At 42.9% G+C, this 21,773-nt stretch overlaps 1 protein-coding gene and 1 long non-coding RNA gene across 2 annotated transcripts in view; one reads left to right on the forward strand and one right to left on the reverse strand.

Moving 5' to 3' along the window:
* The window catches only part of cdh13 (cadherin 13, H-cadherin (heart)), a 278,962-nt gene that overhangs the window by 217,563 nt on the left and 39,626 nt on the right, over window positions 1–21,773 (forward strand). Inside the window, 3 exon segments of the mRNA XM_055040045.1 lie at window positions 4,498–4,680; window positions 4,757–4,783; window positions 4,786–5,012. Coding sequence (XP_054896020.1) covers window positions 4,498–4,680; window positions 4,757–4,783; window positions 4,786–5,012 — 437 coding nt within the window.
* On the reverse strand, window positions 12,855–14,626 carry LOC129366325 (uncharacterized). Its single transcript, XR_008606607.1, has 3 exons — window positions 13,807–14,626; window positions 13,644–13,712; window positions 12,855–13,125 (listed from the first exon to the last, which is right to left on the reverse strand). It is a non-coding gene; the product is annotated as an uncharacterized LOC129366325 (long non-coding RNA).

Genomic DNA, 21,773 nt, shown 5'->3' on the forward strand with positions numbered 1-21,773 from the left:
GAAACACACACACACAGTTTAACTGAAACACACACACACAGTTTAACTGAAACACACACACACAGTTTAACTGAAACACACACACACACACACAGTTTAACTGAAACACACACACACACACACACAGTTTAACTGAAACACACACACACACACAGTTTAACTGAAACACACACACACACAGTTTAACTGAAACACACACACACACACACACAGTTTAACTGAAACACACACACACACACACACAGTTTAACTGAAACACACACACACACACACACAGTTTAACTGAAACACACACACACACAGTTTAACTGAAACACACACACACACACACACAGTTTAACTGAAACACACACACACACACACAGTTTAACTGAAACACACACACACACACAGTTTAACTGAAACACACACACAGTTTAACTGAAACACACACACACAGTTTAACTGAAACACACACACACACACAGTTTAACTGAAACACACACACAGTTTAACTGAAAACACACACACACAGTTTAACTGAAACACACACACAGTTTAACTGAAACACACACACACACACACACAGTTTAACTGAAACACACACACACACACAGTTTAACTGAAACACACACACACAGTTTAACAGAAACACACACACACACACACAGTTTAACTGAAACACACACACACAGTTTAACTGAAACACACACACACAGTTTAACAGAAACACAACACACACACACAGTTTAACTGAAACACACACACACACACAGTTTAACTGAAACACACACACACAGTTTAACTGAAACACACACACACAGTTTAACTGAAACACACACACACACACACAGTTTAACTGAAACACACACACACAGTTTAACTGAAACACACACACACACACACAGTTTAACAGAAACACACACACACACACAGTTTAACTGAAACACACACACACACACAGTTTAACTGAAACACACACACACAGTTTAACTGAAACACACACACACACACAGTTTAACTGAAACACACACACACAGTTTAACTGAAACACACACACAGTTTAACTGAAACACACACACACACACACAGTTTAACTGAAAACACACACACACAGTTTAACTGAAACACACACACACACACACACACACAGTTTAACTGAAACACACACACACACACAGTTTAACTGAAACACACACACACACACACAGTTTAACTGAAACACACACACACACAGTTTAACTGAAACACACACACACAGTTTAACTGAAACACACACACACACAGTTTAACTGAAACACACACACACAGTTTAACTGAAACACACACACACAGTTTAACTGAAACACACACACACACACAGTTTAACTGAAACACACACACACACACACACACACAGTTTAACTGAAACACACACACACACACACACACACACAGTTTAACTGAAACACACACACACACACACACAGTTTAACTGAAACACACACACACAGTTTAACTGAAACACACACCACACACACAGTTTAACTGAAACACACACACACACACACACAGTTTAACTGAAACACACACACACACACAGTTTAACTGAAACACACACACACACACACACAGTTTAACTGAAACACACACACACACACACACAGTTTAACTGAAACACACACACACACACACAGTTTAACTGAAACACACACACACAGTTTAACTGAAACACACACACACAGTTTAACTGAAACACACACACACACACACACACACACACACACAGTTTAACTGAAACACACACACACACACACACACACACACACACAGTTTAACTGAAACACACACACACACACACACACACACACACACAGTTTAACTGAAACACACACACACACACAGTTTAACTGAAACACACACACACACAGTTTAACTGAAACACACACACACAGTTTAACTGAAACACACACACAGTTTAACTGAAACACACACACACACACACACAGTTTAACTGAAAACACACACACACAGTTTAACTGAAACACACACACACACAGTTTAACTGAAACACACACACACACACAGTTTAACTGAAACACACACACACACAGTTTAACTGAAACACACACACACACACACAGTTTAACTGAAACACACACACAGTTTAACTGAAACACACACACACAGTTTAACTGAAACACACACACACACACAGTTTAACTGAAAACACACACACACACAGTTTAACTGAAACACACACACACACACACAGTTTAACTGAAACACACACACACACACACAGTTTAACTGAAACACACACACACAGTTTAACTGAAACACACACACACACACACACACACACAGTTTAACTGAAACACACACACACACACACACACACACAGTTTAACTGAAACACACACACACACAGTTTAAACTGAAACACACACACACACACACACACAGTTTAACTGAAACACACACACACACACAGTTTAACTGAAACACACACACACAGTTTAACTGAAACACACACACACACAGTTTAACTGAAACACACACACACAGTTTAACTGAAAACACACACACACAGTTTAACTGAAACACACACACACACACAGTTTAACTGAAACACAAACACACACACACACACACAGTTTAACTGAAACACACACACACACACACACACACACAGTTTAACTGAAACACACACACACACACACACAGTTTAACTGAAACACACACACACAGTTTAACTGAAACACACACACACACACAGTTTAACTGAAACACACACACACACACACACAGTTTAACTGAAACACACACACACACACAGTTTAACTGAAACACACACACACACACACAGTTTAACTGAAACACACACACACACACACACACAGTTTAACTGAAACACACACACACACACAGTTTAACTGAAACACACACACACAGTTTAACTGAAACACACACACACAGTTTAACTGAAACACACACACACACACACACACACACACACACACAGTTTAACTGAAACACACACACACACACACACACACACACACAGTTTAACTGAAACACACACACACACACACACACACACACACACACAGTTTAACTGAAACACACACACACACAGTTTAACTGAAACACACACACACACAGTTTAACTGAAACACACACACACAGTTTAACTGAAACACACCACACACACACACACAGTTTAACTGAAACACACACACACAGTTTAACTGAAACACACACACACACAGTTTAACTGAAACACACACACACAGTTTAACTGAAACACACACACACACACACACAGTTTAACTGAAACACACACACACAGTTTAACTGAAACACACACACACAGTTTAACTGAAACACACACACACACACAGTTTAACTGAAACACACACACACACACAGTTTAACTGAAACACACACACACACACAGTTTAACTGAAACACACACACACACACAGTTTAACTGAAACACACACACACAGTTTAACTGAAACACACACACACACACACACACACAGTTTAACTGAAACACACACACACACACACACACACACACAGTTTAACTGAAACACACACACACAGTTTAACTGAAACACACACACACACACACACAGTTTAACTGAAACACACACACACAGTTTAACTGAAACACACACACACACACACAGTTTAACTGAAACACACACACACACAGTTTAACTGAAACACACACACACACAGTTTAACTGAAACACACACACACACACAGTTTAACTGAAACACACACACACAGTTTAACTGAAACACACACACACAGTTTAACTGAAACACACACACACAGTTTAACTGAAACCACACACACACACACACAGTTAACTGAAACACACACACACACAGTTTAACTGAAACACACACACACACAGTTTAACTGAAACACACACACACACAGTTTAACTGAAACACACACACACACACAGTTTAACTGAAACACACACACACAGTTTAACTGAAACACACACACACAGTTTAACTGAAACACACACACACACACAGTTTAACTGAAACACACACACACACACACACAGTTTAACTGAAACACACACACACACACAGTTAACTGAAACACACACACACAGTTTAACTGAAACACACACACACAGTTTAACTGAAACACACACACACACACAGTTTAACTGAAACACACACACACACACAGTTTAACTGAAACACACACACAGTTTAACTGAAACACACACCACACACACAGTTTAACTGAAACACACTCTCTCTGATGCACTTTTCATCCACATGGCAGGAAAATCTTCATTTTTTCCTCCTGATGAAATGAAGATTTTGTGGCTGTTTCTTCTGTGAGCAAGAATTTGAAATGTTTGATTGTTTCCAGCGTTTCTCTGCAGACATTCTGTAATGTTCTGAATGAAGCCGTTTCTGAGCGTCTTCTCCAGAACCTCCCAGGTCCAGCACTGGTTTTCTGCTCCCTCATGTTTGCCTCTGCGGTTTTCCCGTCAGTTTGAGGCTCGTGTGCACGAAGGCTCCCGAGGCGTCGTGGTCAACCTGACGGTGGACGACCGGGACGACCCGGCCACCGGCGCCTGGCGAGCCACGTACTCCATCATCAGCGGAGATCCCGAGCAGAGCTTTGAGGTCCAAACCAACCCAGACGACAACGAAGGAATGCTGTCAGTGGTCAAGGTGAGGCGACTGCAGCATTTCTGAGCTCATGGATAAAACCCAAAGTTCGTTGTTCTCCATCGTTTCTCCTCTTCAGCCTCTGGACTACGAGACCTCGGCGTTCCACACACGCTGCTCATCAGAGTGGAGAACGAGGATCCTCTGGTTCCCGACATCGGCTACGGCCCCAGCTCCACAGCGACCGTCCACGTCACAGTGGAGGACATCAACGAGGGACCCGTCTTCTTCCCGGACCCCCTGGTGGTCACCAGGATGGAGAACATCCCAGTGGGGAGCTTCGTGGCGTCACTCAACGCCTCAGACCCAGACGTCCTGGAGACACAGAGCATCAGGTAAGATCCGCTCCAACACGCTTAGAGGCGCAGAAAACAATCAGCTGGTCTGGTGCATCCAGACCAGCTTTAAAAGTGAAACACATTCATTCTGCAAGCACAACACACAGTGTTGAGAATATAAGTTTAGTTAGCATAATTATAGAGACAGCTAATCTTTAGACATACAAAATATTAGATGTAGCATTAATTTTTAGGAGTAGAATTTATGGCTGGTAAACTTAGATACAAATCCAAACTAAGACAGCTGGTGACTCTCTGAACTTACATAAATGTCTAATCAGAAAGCAGTCTTATACTCCTTAAGGAACATTTCAGACAGGGAGTGTATCGGCTATCAGGGCAATAAATTCTTACTCAGGGTTGAATAGTTCAGGCAAACATTAAAAACTATAGAAGTCTGTTACAACATATAATCAAACATATTGGTATATTCTTTAAGCATTAAAAAGCATGTTTTAATTAGTTAGTTTTAGATCCAACTGATAGTTAGTATTGAGCAATAGATTTTGTGCGAGTTTGTTTAAAACACAACTGGTTGTTGAATCATCTTGAGGCAGAGATAACGCTGCAGACCCCCACCGTAAATCAGATCACCTAAAGGAGCCTGGTAGGAGAAGAGCTGGGTGTTTCAGTGGGTCTCAGAGGTAATAAAATCAATAGGAAGGCCCACGAGGAAAAACACACCTCCTAATGCATATATTTAAATGAGGAGATACACATTCGTATAAAATGGTTTGTTTCACAGCAGAAGTTTGAATCTCTTTGTGCTGAGTGAGAGATTTCCAAAAAATGCATCTTTTCTTTCTGTTTCCCTTTCAACTCAGGTAATTCTATGTTTGTCATGTGTTGGACTTTTTGATAATCCGGTGTAATGCTGTTGTAACATTCTGTATTGCATTGAATTCTTTTGGATAAAACTCTGGAAATATCTGAAGTCAGCTGTCGTCTGATTGCTCTTCCTCCCTGCGCATATTGAGGCACAAGAGTTTGGGATCAGAGGAATGAATTAACGAGCTAAATCAAGTTATTCCTCTTTTTAATTCTTAACAGACAGAATGGTTCCTGTACTTTGTTTGAGTTCACGTAAAGATTAGCAACGTGTGTTTGCTGCCTAAATGGGGATCATTTCCTGATCCTCTGCATGATGCGTTGAAGGGATTTGATTTTGTTTTAAATATTATTTTAATAAGAGCTGTGCTCACATTGTTGGCACAGAGTGGAGCCGTTCCCAGTGCGGCCGCCTCTTGATCCGCTGAGCATGCAGAGGAGCCGAAGGTGAACCGACAACCCAAACCCGGTCGCTGCGGTTCTGTTGGGTGGATGAGAGTCAGCCGGTCTCAGACCGAGGAAACGGTTCTGAAGTTCAGGAAGGTGGTTTCTCCCTTCCAGCTGGGAGTTGGTCTCAATCAGAGGAGGATCTTGTTAAGGAGCTTTAGTGGGATGAAGGAAGAGACGATTGACAGGACGAGACAGACGGAGAGACAGACAGAGGGAGGGACAGACGGAGAGACAGACGGAGGGAGGGACAGACGGAGAGACAGACAGAGGGAGGGACAGACGGAGAGACAGACAGAGGGAGGGACAGACGGACAGACAGAGAGACAGACAGAGGGAGGGACAGACGGACAGACGGAGAGACAGACAGAGGGAGGGACAGACGGAGAGACAGACGGAGGGAGGGACAGACGGAGAGACAGACGGAGGGAGGGACAGACGGAAAGACAGACAGAGGGAGGGACAGACGGAGAGACAGACAGCGGGAGGGACAGACGGAGAGACAGAGAGACAGACAGAGGGAGGGACAGAAGGACAGACGGAGAGACAGACAGAGGGAGGGACAGACGGAGAGACAGACGGAGGGAGGGACAGACGGAAAGACAGACAGAGGGAGGGACAGACGGAGAGACAGACAGAGGGAGGGACAGAGGGACAGACGGAGAGACAGACAGCGGGAGGGACAGAGGGACAGACGGAGAGACAGACAGAGGGAGGGACAGACGGAGAGACAGACAGAGGGAGGGACAGACGGAGAGACAGACAGAGGGAGGGACAGACGGAGAGACAGACAGAGGGAGGGACAGACGGAGAGACAGACAGAGGGAGGGACAGACGGAGAGACAGACGGAGGGAGGGACAGACGGAGAGACAGACGGAGGGAGGGACAGACGGAGAGACAGACAGAGGGAGGGACAGACGGAAAGACAGACAGACGGAGAGACAGACGGAGGGAGGGACAGACGGAGAGACAGACGGAGGGAGGGACAGACGGAGAGACAGACGGAGGGAGGGACAGACGGAAAGACAGACAGACGGAGAGACAGACGGAGGGAGGGACAGACGGAAAGACAGACAGACGGAGAGACAGACGGAGGGAGGGACAGACGGAGGGAGGGACAGACGGAAAGACAGACAGAGGGAGGGACAGAAGGACAGACGGAGAGACAGACGGAGGGAGGGACAGAAGGACAGACGGAAAGACAGACAGAGGGAGGGACAGAAGGACGGGTTCCCTATTCCTCTGTGGTTGGGAACATTAGAGATGCTTCAGTGAAGTCGGTTCTCTTGCCGTCGTTCTTTCATATTTATTTGGGAGGTAAAGCAAACTGAGTCACATCAAAAGGATGTAATATTTTTATTTCATGCATTTACCTGCTGCTGATTCACCTGTTTGCTGTTGCGTCTCCAGTTTCTGTGGCTGAATCTTCGTCACAGAAACGTCTCAGAGTTTCGCAGCTCATTAACTTTAACTGGGTTACTGAAGCAGCTCTTATTTCCAACCTTCATCATAACAGGACGACCATTAGATGCTCCAACAACATCTTTGTGTTTGTCGTGCCAGTCGGCCTCATAGCGTGTTACTTACACGGCGCGGCTCCTTCTACAAGATGAGAGACTAATGACTGCATTCATTGGCTTTCACTTTATGTTCACTTTATGAAGCTCTTCTCTGTTGTAGAGTCTTGGGCCTGAAAATGTAGCATTAAGAAAGCAAACATATAAACCACGGAGAACATAAGAGCCATCAGAGGCTTGTTTTTGCTCCGACTGCTTCATATGCTAATAAAATAAAATCTCGCCGCTCCAATAAAAGCTGCTATTTCACAGCAATGGCTTCCAGAAGACGTTCAGGAGTCCTGATGTTTTCTGAGCAGTTTGGAACAAACTAACATTTCCAAATCTTTTCCCCAAGAAAGAAACATTAAATGTATAAATGCTGAACAGGTTCTATGAATAAGAATAGTTTCTAGACTGTGATCAGCTCGTTACTTTAACTAGGCCAGAGCTGCTGTCAGTGCCAGGTTGACTAGAATAAACTAACATAGCAGAATAAATATTTATGCCTTGTTATTGAAACTAAATACCAAATCCTCTCTACACACTTCAGCTAATGCGCTAACATTAGCAGATTGGCTTTGTTTAGCGCGTCAGCGTTTTTGCTAACACGCTAAACATTTTTAACGTATTTAGCTTCCTCTAAATGAATTTTTCCAGGAATTATGTTCTGTTTTTGGTAAACTTGCAGTTAAATAAAGTTTAACATCTGTCGTTTATATTCATGCTCTTATTTTGAAGTGCTGAAGACCGATCCGTTTCCTCTCCTCAGGTTCTCTCCCTGATGTTTATCCTGTACCCAGAATGCATTGCTGTATTTCCACAGTAAACAGTCTGTTTGCTGACCATAAATTAATGAAGTTATGAGCAAATATATTTAAAACAGTGTTTCCCATAACTGCAGTTGGATTCGTTGCCTCAAGGCGTTATTTAAATTGTGTTGTAAAAAATTCCTTGAATAAATTAATGTGAGCTGTAATTTTTCTAATTTTGGAAAAACAATTGTTGGCATGACAACACTGCGGATGAGCTGCGTTTTATTTTTCTATGAAGGCAGAAGCAGAGAAAAGCACCAGTTTGTTGTTCTTATTGCTCCACATGAAGAGTCACTTTGTTTCCAAGCAAAGTGTGAAACTTTCCTGTCTGTCGGTTTTCTGAGGGGGAAATGAAGAGACCTTTATTCTGCAGGTTTGAAGCAGCTGCCTGTGGGTTTAGGGGAAAGTTAAAAAAATGTCAGACCGTTTGAGTTTTGCTGTGGTTGGCAGCTTGTCGCCTCGGCCTCCAGCCGCCGGCAGTCTGCTGCTCTCCAAGCCTCACGCTTTTACTGTTATTACAACAACACATTATGAAGGACTGAAGTGCCACTGATCCTGGTTTCATTATCATCATAAGAACCTAAAAGCCTCTTTTAAAGCTCTTTATGAATGAATCTGCATTTTGATATCAGATCATGTTCTCCATTTATATTAATAGTTATCTCTCTGGTTTGAGATTAATTTCCAATGTTCTTTTTCCTTATTTTATTAATGATGTGGATTTTATGAGATGAGCCTGTGTGGCTAAATGTGGCTCATTTACATGCAGACTGAAGTAATCCTGCTAATTGATGTGGCTGGCCCTTTAAATAAACAGCATTATAGATTAATGATCTGGACATAAACACAGAGAAATCATGTAAAGTGTGTGAAGCACTTCTGGTCCGATCCAGCATCTGATCCTCCATCAAACGTGAAACAATTTAAAGATCTGAAACATAAAAACCATTTTGTTTCTGTTAAGTCTCCTAACTTCCAGGTGTTCTTGTTTTTTCTTCAGAATCTATTTTTTTGTTTCTCATCCTGGTGTTTTGGCCGTCGGCGTCGCCTTGCAGGGAAGCTAGCAGATCTGATCGCTCAGCCTTGTCTTCGTGTCTCTGCATTGCCAGGCAGCCGGTCTGGGTTTCTGCCCGTCCAAATGTCTGTGGCCCCTGGGGTCAAAAGGTCAGAGGCATTTGACACCAACACGATCCGTCTGACCCGGGATCCACAGAACGCTGCAGCCTGGACTGAAAGACTAAAAGATTTCCTCTGTTTGTGGGGAAACTGCAGAAAACCTGAATGTTACAATAACTTTAATATCAATTGAAATAAAACATGTTTCACTTCATTTATTTAAATTTCTGCATGAACAATCATTTCAACAAAATTTATGTTATGAAAGCATAAAGTGTTTGTTTCTGTGAAATATTTCATTGAGAGGAAACAGCAGGTGGGCTGATGTTTGTTTCTCAGAGCTCTGAATCGGAGCGTATCGGACATTGAAACATGAAAATATTCTCGGATGGTTCCAGGACGTTCAGACGGAAACAAACTGCGTTTCCTGGTTTCTGCGGTTGCTGTGAGGAATAACCAGGTGTTCGCTGGGCGCTCCGTCTCCTTCAGGTGGGATTAAAGCTCCAGAGGAGACAGGAAGGAAAGGTTTTCATGCTGCTTTAGCAGAATTTCAGCATAGCTGGTGGTAAATCAAAATTCACCACTTGGCTCTCAGGATCTCAGCCTGATGCCAGTTATGGAATTAGAGCGAAGCTTGGAGCTCAGAAATACTGCGATTTTATTTATATTTATGACTCATCAATAGACAGCGTGCTATGGTGGACAGAAAAAGTATTTACACCCCGTGAACCTATAATCCAAGTTTTCATTGATATTACAATCAATTTTGATATTGTTGATCAAAATGTACAGTTAGTTAGCACAATGGCTTCAGGATAAAGGAAATGATTGGATGAAGATTGTGACATGTTTGGCAGTTTCTCTGCCCAAGGAAAATCCTTGTGGTGTCCCTCAGGAGTCAGAGTTCGGCCACAGAATCGTCATTTTGAAGAAGTATGGTTTGTGTGAGATCAGGATGATATGTGTTGCATTGAACTATGAGAGCTAAAGGTAGGCGCTCTGTAAAGATGGCCGCCGGCGTTCTGTTTACCTCGTGACATCACATCGATAGTCCGACTTCGTTCTGTCCTCGTCGGGCCTCTCAGTGTGTGGATGAATGTCTGTCCTGTTTGTCTCTGTCGCCCCCTGATGGACTGGAGGCCTGTCCTGGAGTTTCACCTGCATGAAACGGGTGAAACATGTCTAGGCAGGTCTAGATTTCATGAGCTGTGACTGGAAAACTGTCCGACATTCATTCACCAACTGCAGCTTCTCTGATAGGACCAATAATGTGCTTCAATAATAATCCATAATCTGGTGTTCAGGGCAGAGAAAGTGGAGTGAGTTTTTTAATTTGTCTTATTTATCTCGGCAGAGAAAACCTCTTTAAGTACCTCTTCAGCTCTCTCCATTAAACTGACCGCAGATTGTTACGTCTGTCATAATATCCAGTCACATAATTATTGTAGCTGAAATGAGCAGTTTTAATCCGGCTCAGTATTTAGGCCAAACCATCGAGCTTTGAGGGATTTGTCTCATTTCTGCTGAAGGAGTTTTGAGTCCTCTTCACGGCTGCAGGTCAGCAGAACGCTTTGAATGAAAGCTGGAACAGGGAGCCGCCTCTCAAAGTGACACTTTAAAGGGAAACAAGTGAAATACTTTGGAAACTTTTTCAGTGTTTATTTTTGTTTTAGTCACCAGGCAGAGGAGAAAAACAGCTGAGAAAGAAAGTTTACTCTAACATTTGCTGAAGTCATGCGGCTGCCAGTTTGACTCGCCGGAGAGACGAGCAGAGACACAGCCATTAGCAAAGTTTGGCTAATCTATGTAGCTCTCATTCTCACTGACACAACTTTTCACTTTACAAAGGCGCCCCCGGGTCCCGGACGCCACCCGCCCGGGTCCCGGACGCCCCGGGTCCCGGACGCCCCGGGTCCCGGACGCCCCGGGTCCCGGACGCCCCGGGTCCCGGACGCCCCGGGTCCCGGACGCCCCGGGTCCCGGACGCCCCGCGTCCCGGACGCCCCGGGTCCCGGACGCCACCGGACGCCCCGGGTCCCGGACGCCCCGGGTCCCGGACGCCCCGGGTCCCGGACGCCCCGGGTCCCGGACGCCCCGGGTCCCGGACGCCCCGGGTCCCGGACGCCCCGGGTCCCGGACGCCCGGGTCCCGGACGCCACCGGACGCCCCGCGTCCCGGACGCCCCGGGTCCCGGACGCCCCGGGTCCCGGACGCCCGGGTCCCGGACGCCCCGGGTCCTGGACGCCCCGGGTCCCGGACGCCCCGGGTTCCTGGTCTCACCATCACAGGATAGTTCATCTGAAGTTCCTCAAGAGGATGCTCTTATTTTGAAAAATGTTCACCTGAACTATACCTCTGATTCTATAACACAACTCTAGATTTATAAAAAGTTCATTATGTGTCTTAGCCTGATCTGTAGTCATAGCGACAACGATACATTACATAAAATTACTGTTTTTGTAATGCTGTTATTTTAGTGGTGAAATATTTGGTATTATTTATTTTTAATGAATTTTTTGGTTTGTTTTGTGCAGAGTGGGTTTCATCAGAGGACTGGATGGATGATTGTGTACTGCTGTGGGACACCAGAGAGCAGGAAGAATCCATCTCAGTGTTTCTGCTTTGAAGCTAAACTCTGCTCCCTGTTAAAGAGTTTTTATGAGTTAGACTTGGTTCCTTTGCTGTTAGTGGGAAGACGTCCTTTCTGGGGCCAAATCCAAACGTTTTCTCTGCTCTTGGTGGAAGTGACGTGTTATCAAGTTCTTTCCGTACAAAATCAGGATCACACATACAGTCCCGGTTTTACCTGCTGTTGCGGCTGATGTTACATGTAACGCTTTCTTTTGATGCGCAGATCTGACTGCAAGGTATAGTGTTAACCAGTTTGTAGATCAGAAGTAGGTACGACATGGAGTCATGATTGGGTGAATAATTAATACAATTGATGCCAAAAAAAGGTTTGTTAATACTGCTATTTATTGCAGTGGCAATAATAATAATAGTAATAATAATAACAATAATAATAATAATAATAATAATAATAATAATGATAATGATAATACCAAAACAACAAAAATAAATAAATAAAGTTCTAAAAAAACAGGAAAATAGAAAACAAACAAAACACTTGTCAGTGACACTTCAAAACCTAATAGAGTCCACAAGAGGTCCAAAAATGAAGGGAGAATAGTTATTTTCCCTTTTTTTTTGATACTCCTTAGAGTCTGTTCAGTTCCTATATGGAAAGTGTAGTTCTGTTTCCTACCACCAGATGGTGGGTGGGTAGCTCGCCATCTTCCGTCATCCAATGTATCCGTGCAGGAGTCCGGAAGAAAAAAAAACCTGACCTAAAAGGCCAGCAAACACACATTAAGTTCATATATAAATGTTACATTTTATAAAACAAATACATACTTGCTATGTTTTGACAATTTCATTATAATAAGGAAAAAATCCTTTTAAAAAGTGCACTTCATAATTCAAGTTCAAAGTTTCTTAATTGACATAATTAGCAGTCATTGCAAACAACTAATATTGAATCAAAATCAATCAATTTAAAAATGTGATTGATCAAAGTAGCTACAACAAATCATGTTGGATACCAGACTTCATTGCTGCACCAGCATAGAAAACAACACCAACAAAGAAATCATGAAAAATAATCAAATCTAAAGTTAAAAGGGAAACCTTTAAGTATTAAAGGGGTAGTCTTTAATTCGGCTGAAACAGTGTGACTTGTCATTAAGTAAATAATTCATAAATAGACTAAATGATGTGGCCCCTGATTGTCGAGTTGGTAGCTAATGCTAATTGGCGGAGCGTAGCAAAAGTAACGGCCTACTGTAAATGACTGTTATTTACTCACCGTCGAGTAACGGATTGTCTGAGGAGGTGGATGCAATGGTAACTTGTTCAATTCAGGAAGGTGTTCCAGCTGTTAATGGGCGAATATTGCAATGGGAGGGAATGTTAGCGGCGCTATTATTGCAAATACAATATGTCAAGTCAGATCGTATTTAACAACTCACCAGAAATCTTCAAAGTTGAGTTTAGATTAAATGAGTGATGAGTTGATTTATAACTTCAAGTTGTTTTATCAACAACGGACGCGACAACCAACAGTGAGCAGCAGCCAACCCGGAAACACACATGACAATGAACTTAAAGGGATGGGCTTAAAGGGAAGGTGATTGGGTCATGTCGGTCACATGGGTTACAGGTTCCCCCCCTGATCTCATGCACGTCCCCGTACATGGACCGGGTTGCGTTTGAATGACAACAGGAACAGTCATGGGTTCATCCTCCTCAGTCCCTTCAAGAGCATGCGTAAATGCAGTGGTCAGCCCATGAAACAATAACTGGATGCTCTTCAACAGTGGGTGACCCAGTTGAGAGTACTGTAGACGTTCTGGTGGTCTTCTTGCTCGGACTGACCTCCGCAAAGATGGTTCTGATTCGGGGCTTGATGGTTCTGTTTCAGGGGTTGATGGTTCTGTTTCAGGGGTTGATGGTTCTGTTTCAGGGGTTGATGGTTCTGTTTCAGGGGTTGATGGTTCTGTTTCAGGGCTTGATGGTTCTGTTTCAGGGCTTGATGGTTCTGGGTGAACATTTAAGTCCACTTCTAGTTCAATATTGTTAGTGGAAGGCTCTGGAGTGACTGGCTCAGGAGCAGGATTTCCCTGAGCTGCAGGGCCTCCTGCAGCATCTCTTGCAGAATCATCAGATCTTGAACTGATGGATATCACCTCTCTGTCCAAAGGTTGAAATTCCTTTTGCTCCTCTGTAACCACTAGAAGTTCCTGTTCTAAATCCTCTTCTGCAGCAGAGGATGGGGGCTGATCAGGAACTTCAGGTAGATCTGCAGGTGGAACAGATTTCTGGACAGGTGGCAATGGTAAATTAACAGCAGTGATGAATTTCACAGGCTCGAAGGAAAAGGGATCATATGAAGGTGAGATCATCTCATCCTCAAATGTTTCTTCATTGTCAGGATCAGGTAAGTTCACAGGCAGATGTTTTTTCTTCTTCACAGGTAAGTTTTTTTCAGAGCTCTGCTCAGGTAAGTAATTACAAGGCAACAAAAGATCACGATGGAGTGTTCTGAGAGGTTTATCCTGGTTCTCTGGTTTTACAGTGTAAACAGGGAGATTGCCAGCCCTCTCCACCACTACATACATATCAGGTTCCCATTTGTCAGCCAATTTCTGCTTTCCTCTCAGTCGGACGTTCCTAACAAGGACCCTGTCTCCCACGGCAAGTTCAGAAACAGTGACATGCCGATCGAAGGAGGTTTTGTTGCGGGACATCACTTTCTCAGAGTTCTTCACAGCCAACTGATAACTGTCTTGTAGACGTGCTTTCAATCCTTGGACATATTGCAGGTGAGAGGTGGAGGTATCCTCTTCCAGCGGTAACCCAAAAGCCACATCTATGGGAAGACGAGGTTGACGACCAAACATTAGTTCGTATGGCGAAAACCCTGTGACATCATTCTTAGTGCAATTATATGCATGCACAAGTGGTTTTACAAAATCTTTCCATCGTGATTTATTCTGCTCACTTAATGTCCCCAGCATGTTAAGTAGAGTACGATTGAATCTTTCCACAGGGTTACCTCTCGGGTGATAGGGAGTTGTCCTTCCTTTATGGATGCCAGCAATATCACAAAGTTCTTTGATGGTACGGGACTCAAAATCCGGTCCTTGGTCACTATGTAGTCTCTCTGGAATGCCATAGTGGACAAAGAAATTTTCCCACAAGCATTTAGCAACAGTTCGAGCTTTCTGATTTGGTGTTGGAACAGCGACAGCATATTTTGTGAAATGATCTGTAATCACAAGGATATCTTTCACTCTTCGGTCTGGCTCCAAAGACAAGAAGTCCATGCACACTAACTCTAGAGGTCTTGAAGTCTTGATGTTAACGAGAGGTGCAGCCCGTTCTGGTAAGGTTTTCCTTTTACACATCGTTCACAGGTCTTGATTTTATTATAAATGTCAGTAGACATTCGTGGCCAGAAAAACCGAGAACGAATTAGGTCTAAGGTCCTCTCGATCCCAAGGTGGCCCATACGATCATGAAGCTGAAACATCACCATATGCCGACACTCTTCTGGTAACACTAACTGATATGTTACACTGTTTCCCACTTGCCGTCTCCTGAGAAGAAGGTTGTTACGGAGCTCCATTTTATTTACTTCTCTCAACAGGAGTGGCAGATCTGGAAGTACATCTCTCAGTGCTGGCGGTGGAGATTCCCCTCTCTCAAGCTGAGCAATCACATGTTGGATGGTGGAATCAGCTCGTTGTTTGGCAGCAAGATCAGCAGTGGAGAACCGAGGGAGAACAGAGGTGGCAAATTGGGTGTCGTCTGTGTAGCTGTCAGGTAGACTTTCCACATGAGCAGACAAAGAGAGAACAAGGGCATGGTCATTGTTTGAGCTGAACACCAGTTGGCGGTCACAGATGGCTTCAACCATTTGTTGGTCAACTGAGGTGCAACCTGGTTCCTCGAGATGATGTTGAACAAACTTTAACACTCTCTCCCTTTCTTTACAAGACTTAAAATCATCAGGCATTTCAGAATGTGGTCGTCGGGACAGCCCATCAGCATCAGCATTCAGTTTTCCTGCCCTGTAGACAATCTTAAAGGTAAATGTGGACAGAGCAGAGAGCCATCTATAACTTGTAGCATCAAGCTTAGCTGATGTCAACAGATAGGTCAACGGGTTGCTGTCTGTGACCACAGTGAATTGTGTGCCATAAAGGTAGTCATTAAACTTCTCAGTCACTGCCCATTTAAGTGCCAGGAATTCTAATTTATGGGCTGGGTAGTTTGATTCACTTTTAGACAGACCTCTGCTTGCATAGGCTACAACTCGATTTTTTCCATCATTTTCTTGATATAGCACTGCTCCAAGGCCTGCTGAACTGGCATCAGTATGAAGAATGTATGGCTTGCTCGGATCTGCAAATACCAATACAGGAGCAGTAGTGAGTTTTTCAATAATGGTTTTAAATGCATGCTGACAGGATTCAGTCCAACGTTCAGCAAAAACCTCTTTTGGGTTAAAATAATTCTGGGGTTTCAACATAGGTTTTAGTTTCTTTCGGCTAGGTGGATAGCCAGCGGTAAGGTCATGTAGTGGCTTGACGATTGTAGAATAATCTTTCACAAATCGCCGATAATACCCTGCAAATCCCAGGAACGATCTTAATTCCTTCAAGTTTTTTGGCACCGGCCAAGATGCAAGAGTGGAAATTTTATCAGGATCCGTCTCCACACCATCCTTGGACACAACATGGCCAAGATACTTCACTGAAGTTTGGAAGAAGACACATTTTTCAATGGACAGTTTTAGTCCAAAGTCCTTTAATTTGTTTAGGACTTTCATTAATCTTTCTTCGTGTTCTTCAAGAGTTGGTGCGAAGATGATCAAATCGTCAATAAAAACCAGGACTTCTTTCAGATTGAGCTCACCCATACATTTTTCCATAAGTCGTTGAAAAGTGCTTGGAGCATTGGTTACTCCCTGTGGCATGCGATTAAATTCCCAGAAGCCTAAAGGACAAACAAAGGCTGTTTTGTTCTTATCAGCTTCTTCCATTTCTATCTGGTAATATCCAGATTTTAGGTCCAGCACAGAGAACCATTTAGAGCCTGCCAGTGCAGTGAATGCATCTTCTAGCTTCGGAAGGGCATAAGCATCTTTAATGGTTTGCATATTGAGTTTCCGATAATCAATACAGAGGCGTACAGAGCCATTCTTCTTGCGAACCACCACAATGGGTGAGGCAAATGGAGACTCCGATTCACGGATTATTCCAGACTCAAGCAATTCTTGCAGATGTTTTCTCACAGCATCCACATCCTGTGGATGTATAGGACGTGGTCTTTGTTTAAACGGTGTAGGGTCAGACAATTTAATTTGATGTTTCACCTTGTCTGTTCGACCAAAATCAAGGTCGTGTTTGGCAAAAACCTCTGGTATATTGTTGAGCTTTGAAATAATCCGACTTTTCCATTCTGATGTTAGAGGTGATTCTCCAAAATTGTATTGAAGCTGAGTTGTTAATGGCTCTGCAGACTTATGGATTTTAACATTGTGCTCTTTTGAAATAACAGACTGGAACGCAGCAATCTCTGCAATCGCTGCTCTTGCGGGGATGATGACTGGATGGTCTGACTCATTAGTTACCACAACTGGCAGGTGACAAGGCCGATGTTGAGGTATGTTAATGAGACAGGTATTAACCATAAGTCCCCCAGGCAGACAGGAAGAGGCTGGGTATTCGACAACAACCACCTTCTCTTCCTTCAATGACTGTGTGGTCAAACATCCCTCAAGGACAACAGTTTGGCCAGATAATATCATTTGTGGTTGGTCAGGCTGCAGAGTTAGGACAACTGGATGTTCAGATGCAGTTTGAGTATGCCTGTGCTGCAGGATCTTCAGGACAGTTTGATACCCAAAGGCAGTGGGTTTAAAAGTAGTACCCTGGCTCTCAAGGTGCTTCTTGTAAGCAATGTCAAGGGTATTTGTGCCTACTAGTAGAAGTGGATGTGTGGTTTTGGTATCTGGGACCACCAGAGCTAAGGTGTCCACTTCAATTGGTGAACCAAGAAATTCAGGTGGAAAAGTCAAATTTAATTCAATGTACCCAAGGTATGGTACATTTTGGCCATTAGCACCCTCAACTTCCAACAGATTGTTCAGAGGCATAATTTCATGGTCAAAAAGGTGCGCATTATAGAATGAATGGGGTACTGTAGTGACTTGCGACCCACTGTCAAGAAGACAGCTGAAGGGGGTTCCTTTTATTTGAATCTGGCCCATGCTCTTCATACCAATGAGACCCTTGGGTAATACACAGGACAATTCAGAATGGGATTCGGGACAGCTGATGGTAGCAGCTCCTGAGTGTCCCTCAGCAGGAACTGCATTTAGTTTAACTGCTGGCTCGATTTCTTTTCATCCCATGCTTGTTGTTTCTGACGAAGCTGTTTCTTCTTTTGTTCCACAAGGCTTGGATTCGCTTTGTTATTGCAATGGGAAGAAATATGGCCATCTTCACCACAGTTAAAGCAATATCCTGCCTTTGGTCTTCCAGCGGTCTGAAGTGAACTATAATTGGTACTTGGCTTAAACTTGGTCTGCTGTACCTCTGATTTTTTACTAACAGGTGTCTTTCTGGACATGAGGGAAGACATCTGCCTTTGGAGTTGTTGAATCTGCTTTTTTAATTCTTTCAGCTCTTCATTAGCTGTCTCATGACCACAAGAGCAAGTACTCTGAGACTGAATGGTCACTTTTTGTTTAGATGACTGGATATGCTTTCTCATTAGAGATTCTTTAGCAATTTGTCTGTCCTCTTCTGTCCGGAGTGACAACAGGAGTTCAGAAAATGGTGGGGGATTGCTTTTCTTCTCCTCAAGCTGCAACTTAGAGATGACTGAATTGTCCCAGCATCCACGACAGAACTGCTTAAGTAAATATATGTCCTTGTCTCCTGGTAATATTCTCCCTTTTTATTACAGTGCTGAGAGTAAGCTGTAATCGCTGGAGGTAAGAGGATGGCCGCTCTCCAGGATTCTGAAAAATGTTCAGAAACTGAGCAAAAAGCTCCTCTCCATCCTGTACCGTCTGAAAAGCTGAATCAAGGACTTCAAGAAGAGTGGAAGGTGATGCACCAGGGCTCAAACATTTAATCAAATCAGCAGCTGGTGATAACAAACTTTCAACAATTCGCCGATTAATATGCAATCTGGAAAGGCTGGGATCAGCAAGCAGCAATTCAATCTGGGATCGCCATGAGTCATAATCCGCTTCATTGCTTGGTTTAGGAATTTTTCCTGAAAATGAGCGTAGTCTAAGTGAAGATGTGGAAAAGTCGCTATTTTTTACAACATGCTCCACCACCACTTTTTGAACATTCTGCGGAATAAGGTCATTCCCCGATAAAGAAACCCTCTGGGTTGGTGGTGTAATGGGGCGGCTAAATCCAGGTGGCGCCCCCTGCCAATTAGTGGACGAATGGGGTGGAGGGGCTGAAAACGCTTGAGGCACAGTTCGCAGCGTCTGCTGACTCTGCACAGGCTGGGCTAAGTTGAGGATTTCATCTTCCTCATCTTTCTCCTTTCCATCACCACCATCATCATCATCCTCATCTCCATCATCGCCTCCTGCATTCTCCAAATGTGTGCTTATTTGATCCATCACACCTTTAAGAACCTCCTCAAATCGTTTTCCGCTTCGTTTAGCTATGTTCTTCAGCTCATCAATGTAGTCCATGGAAGGGTTGCTGCTACTCACTGAGGCTTCATACTCTGAAGCAAGAGAAGTAACACGAAATGTCACATCTAAGCCACTTCGGGAAGGATAATTATATGGGAAAAGGGGTTGTAAGGCATTTAAAGTAGAATCTTCTTCAAACTCGACAATCAGGTTTTTATAAAATGCACTTTGTGGATCACTAACATGAAAAACATCTTTTACTACACCATAACATTCTAAACGTTCAATGATTTCTTTTTCGTCATCACAGCTCTGAGTGCCAGTAACTAACACAGATCGTTGGATGTTTAACCCCAACTGAGTAACAACATCCATGGTTTCTTTTTGTTAATGATAACACATCCAAAATCAAAGCACTGTGAAATTGTTCAATTATTCACCCATTACAAGACTCCTGGCTAGCTCGCCACATGTAACGCTTTCTTTTGATGCGCAGATCTGACTGCAAGGTATAGTGTTAACCAGTTTGTAGATCAGAAGTAGGTACGACATGGAGTCATGATTGGGTGAATAATTAATACAATTGATGCCAAAAAAAGGTTTGTTAATACTGCTATTTATTGCAGTGGCAATAATAATAATAGTAATAATAATAACAATAATAATAATAATAATAATAATAATAATAATGATAATGATAATACCAAAACAACAAAAATAAATAAATAAAGTTCTAAAAAAACAGGAAAATAGAAAACAAACAAAACACTTGTCAGTGACACTTCAAAACCTAATAGAGTCCACAAGAGGTCCAAAAATGAAGGGAGAATAGTTATTTTCCCTTTTTTTTTTGATACTCCTTAGAGTCTGTTCAGTTCCTATATGGAAAGTGTAGTTCTGTTTCCTACCACCAGATGGTGGGTGGGTAGCTCGCCATCTTCCGTCATCCAATGTATCCGTGCAGGAGTCCGGAAGAAAAAAAACCTGACCTAAAAGGCCAAAACACACATTAAGTTCATATATAAATGTTACATTTATATAAAACAAATACATACTTGCTATGTTTTGACAATTTCATTATAATAAGGAAAAAATCCTTTTAAAAAGTGCACTTCATAATTCAAGTTCAAAGTTTCTTAATTGACATAATTAGCAGTCATTGCAAACAACTAATATTGAATCAAAATCAATCAATTTAAAAATGTGATTGATCAAAGTAGCTACAACAAATCATGTTGGATATGAGACTTCATTGCTGCACCAGCATAGAAAACAACACCAACAAAGAAATCATGAAAAATAATCAAATCTAAAGTTAAAAGGGAAACCTTTAAGTATTAAAGGGGTAGTCTTTAATTCGGCTGAAACAGTGTGACTTGTCATTAAGTAAATAATTCATAAATAGACTAAATGATGTGGCCCCTGATTGTCGAGTTGGTAGCTAATGCTAATTGGCGGAGCGTAGCAAAAGTAACGGCCTACTGTAAATGACTGTTATTTACTCACCGTCGAGTAACGGATTGTCTGAGGAGGTGGATGCAATGGTAACTTGTTCAATTCAGGAAGGTGTTCCAGCTGTTAATGGGCGAATATTGCAATGGGAGGGAATGTTAGCGGCGCTATTATTGCAAATACAATATGTCAAGTCAGATCGTATTTAACAACTCACCAGAAATCTTCAAAGTTGAGTTTAGATTAAATGAGTGATGAGTTGATTTATAACTTCAAGTTGTTTTATCAACAACGGACGCGACAACCAAC

The sequence above is a fragment of the Poeciliopsis prolifica genome, unplaced genomic scaffold, assembly GCF_027474105.1.
Source record: "Poeciliopsis prolifica strain line A6 unplaced genomic scaffold, Auburn_PproV2 SCAFFOLD001, whole genome shotgun sequence".
Classification (NCBI taxonomy): domain Eukaryota; kingdom Metazoa; phylum Chordata; class Actinopteri; order Cyprinodontiformes; family Poeciliidae; genus Poeciliopsis; species Poeciliopsis prolifica.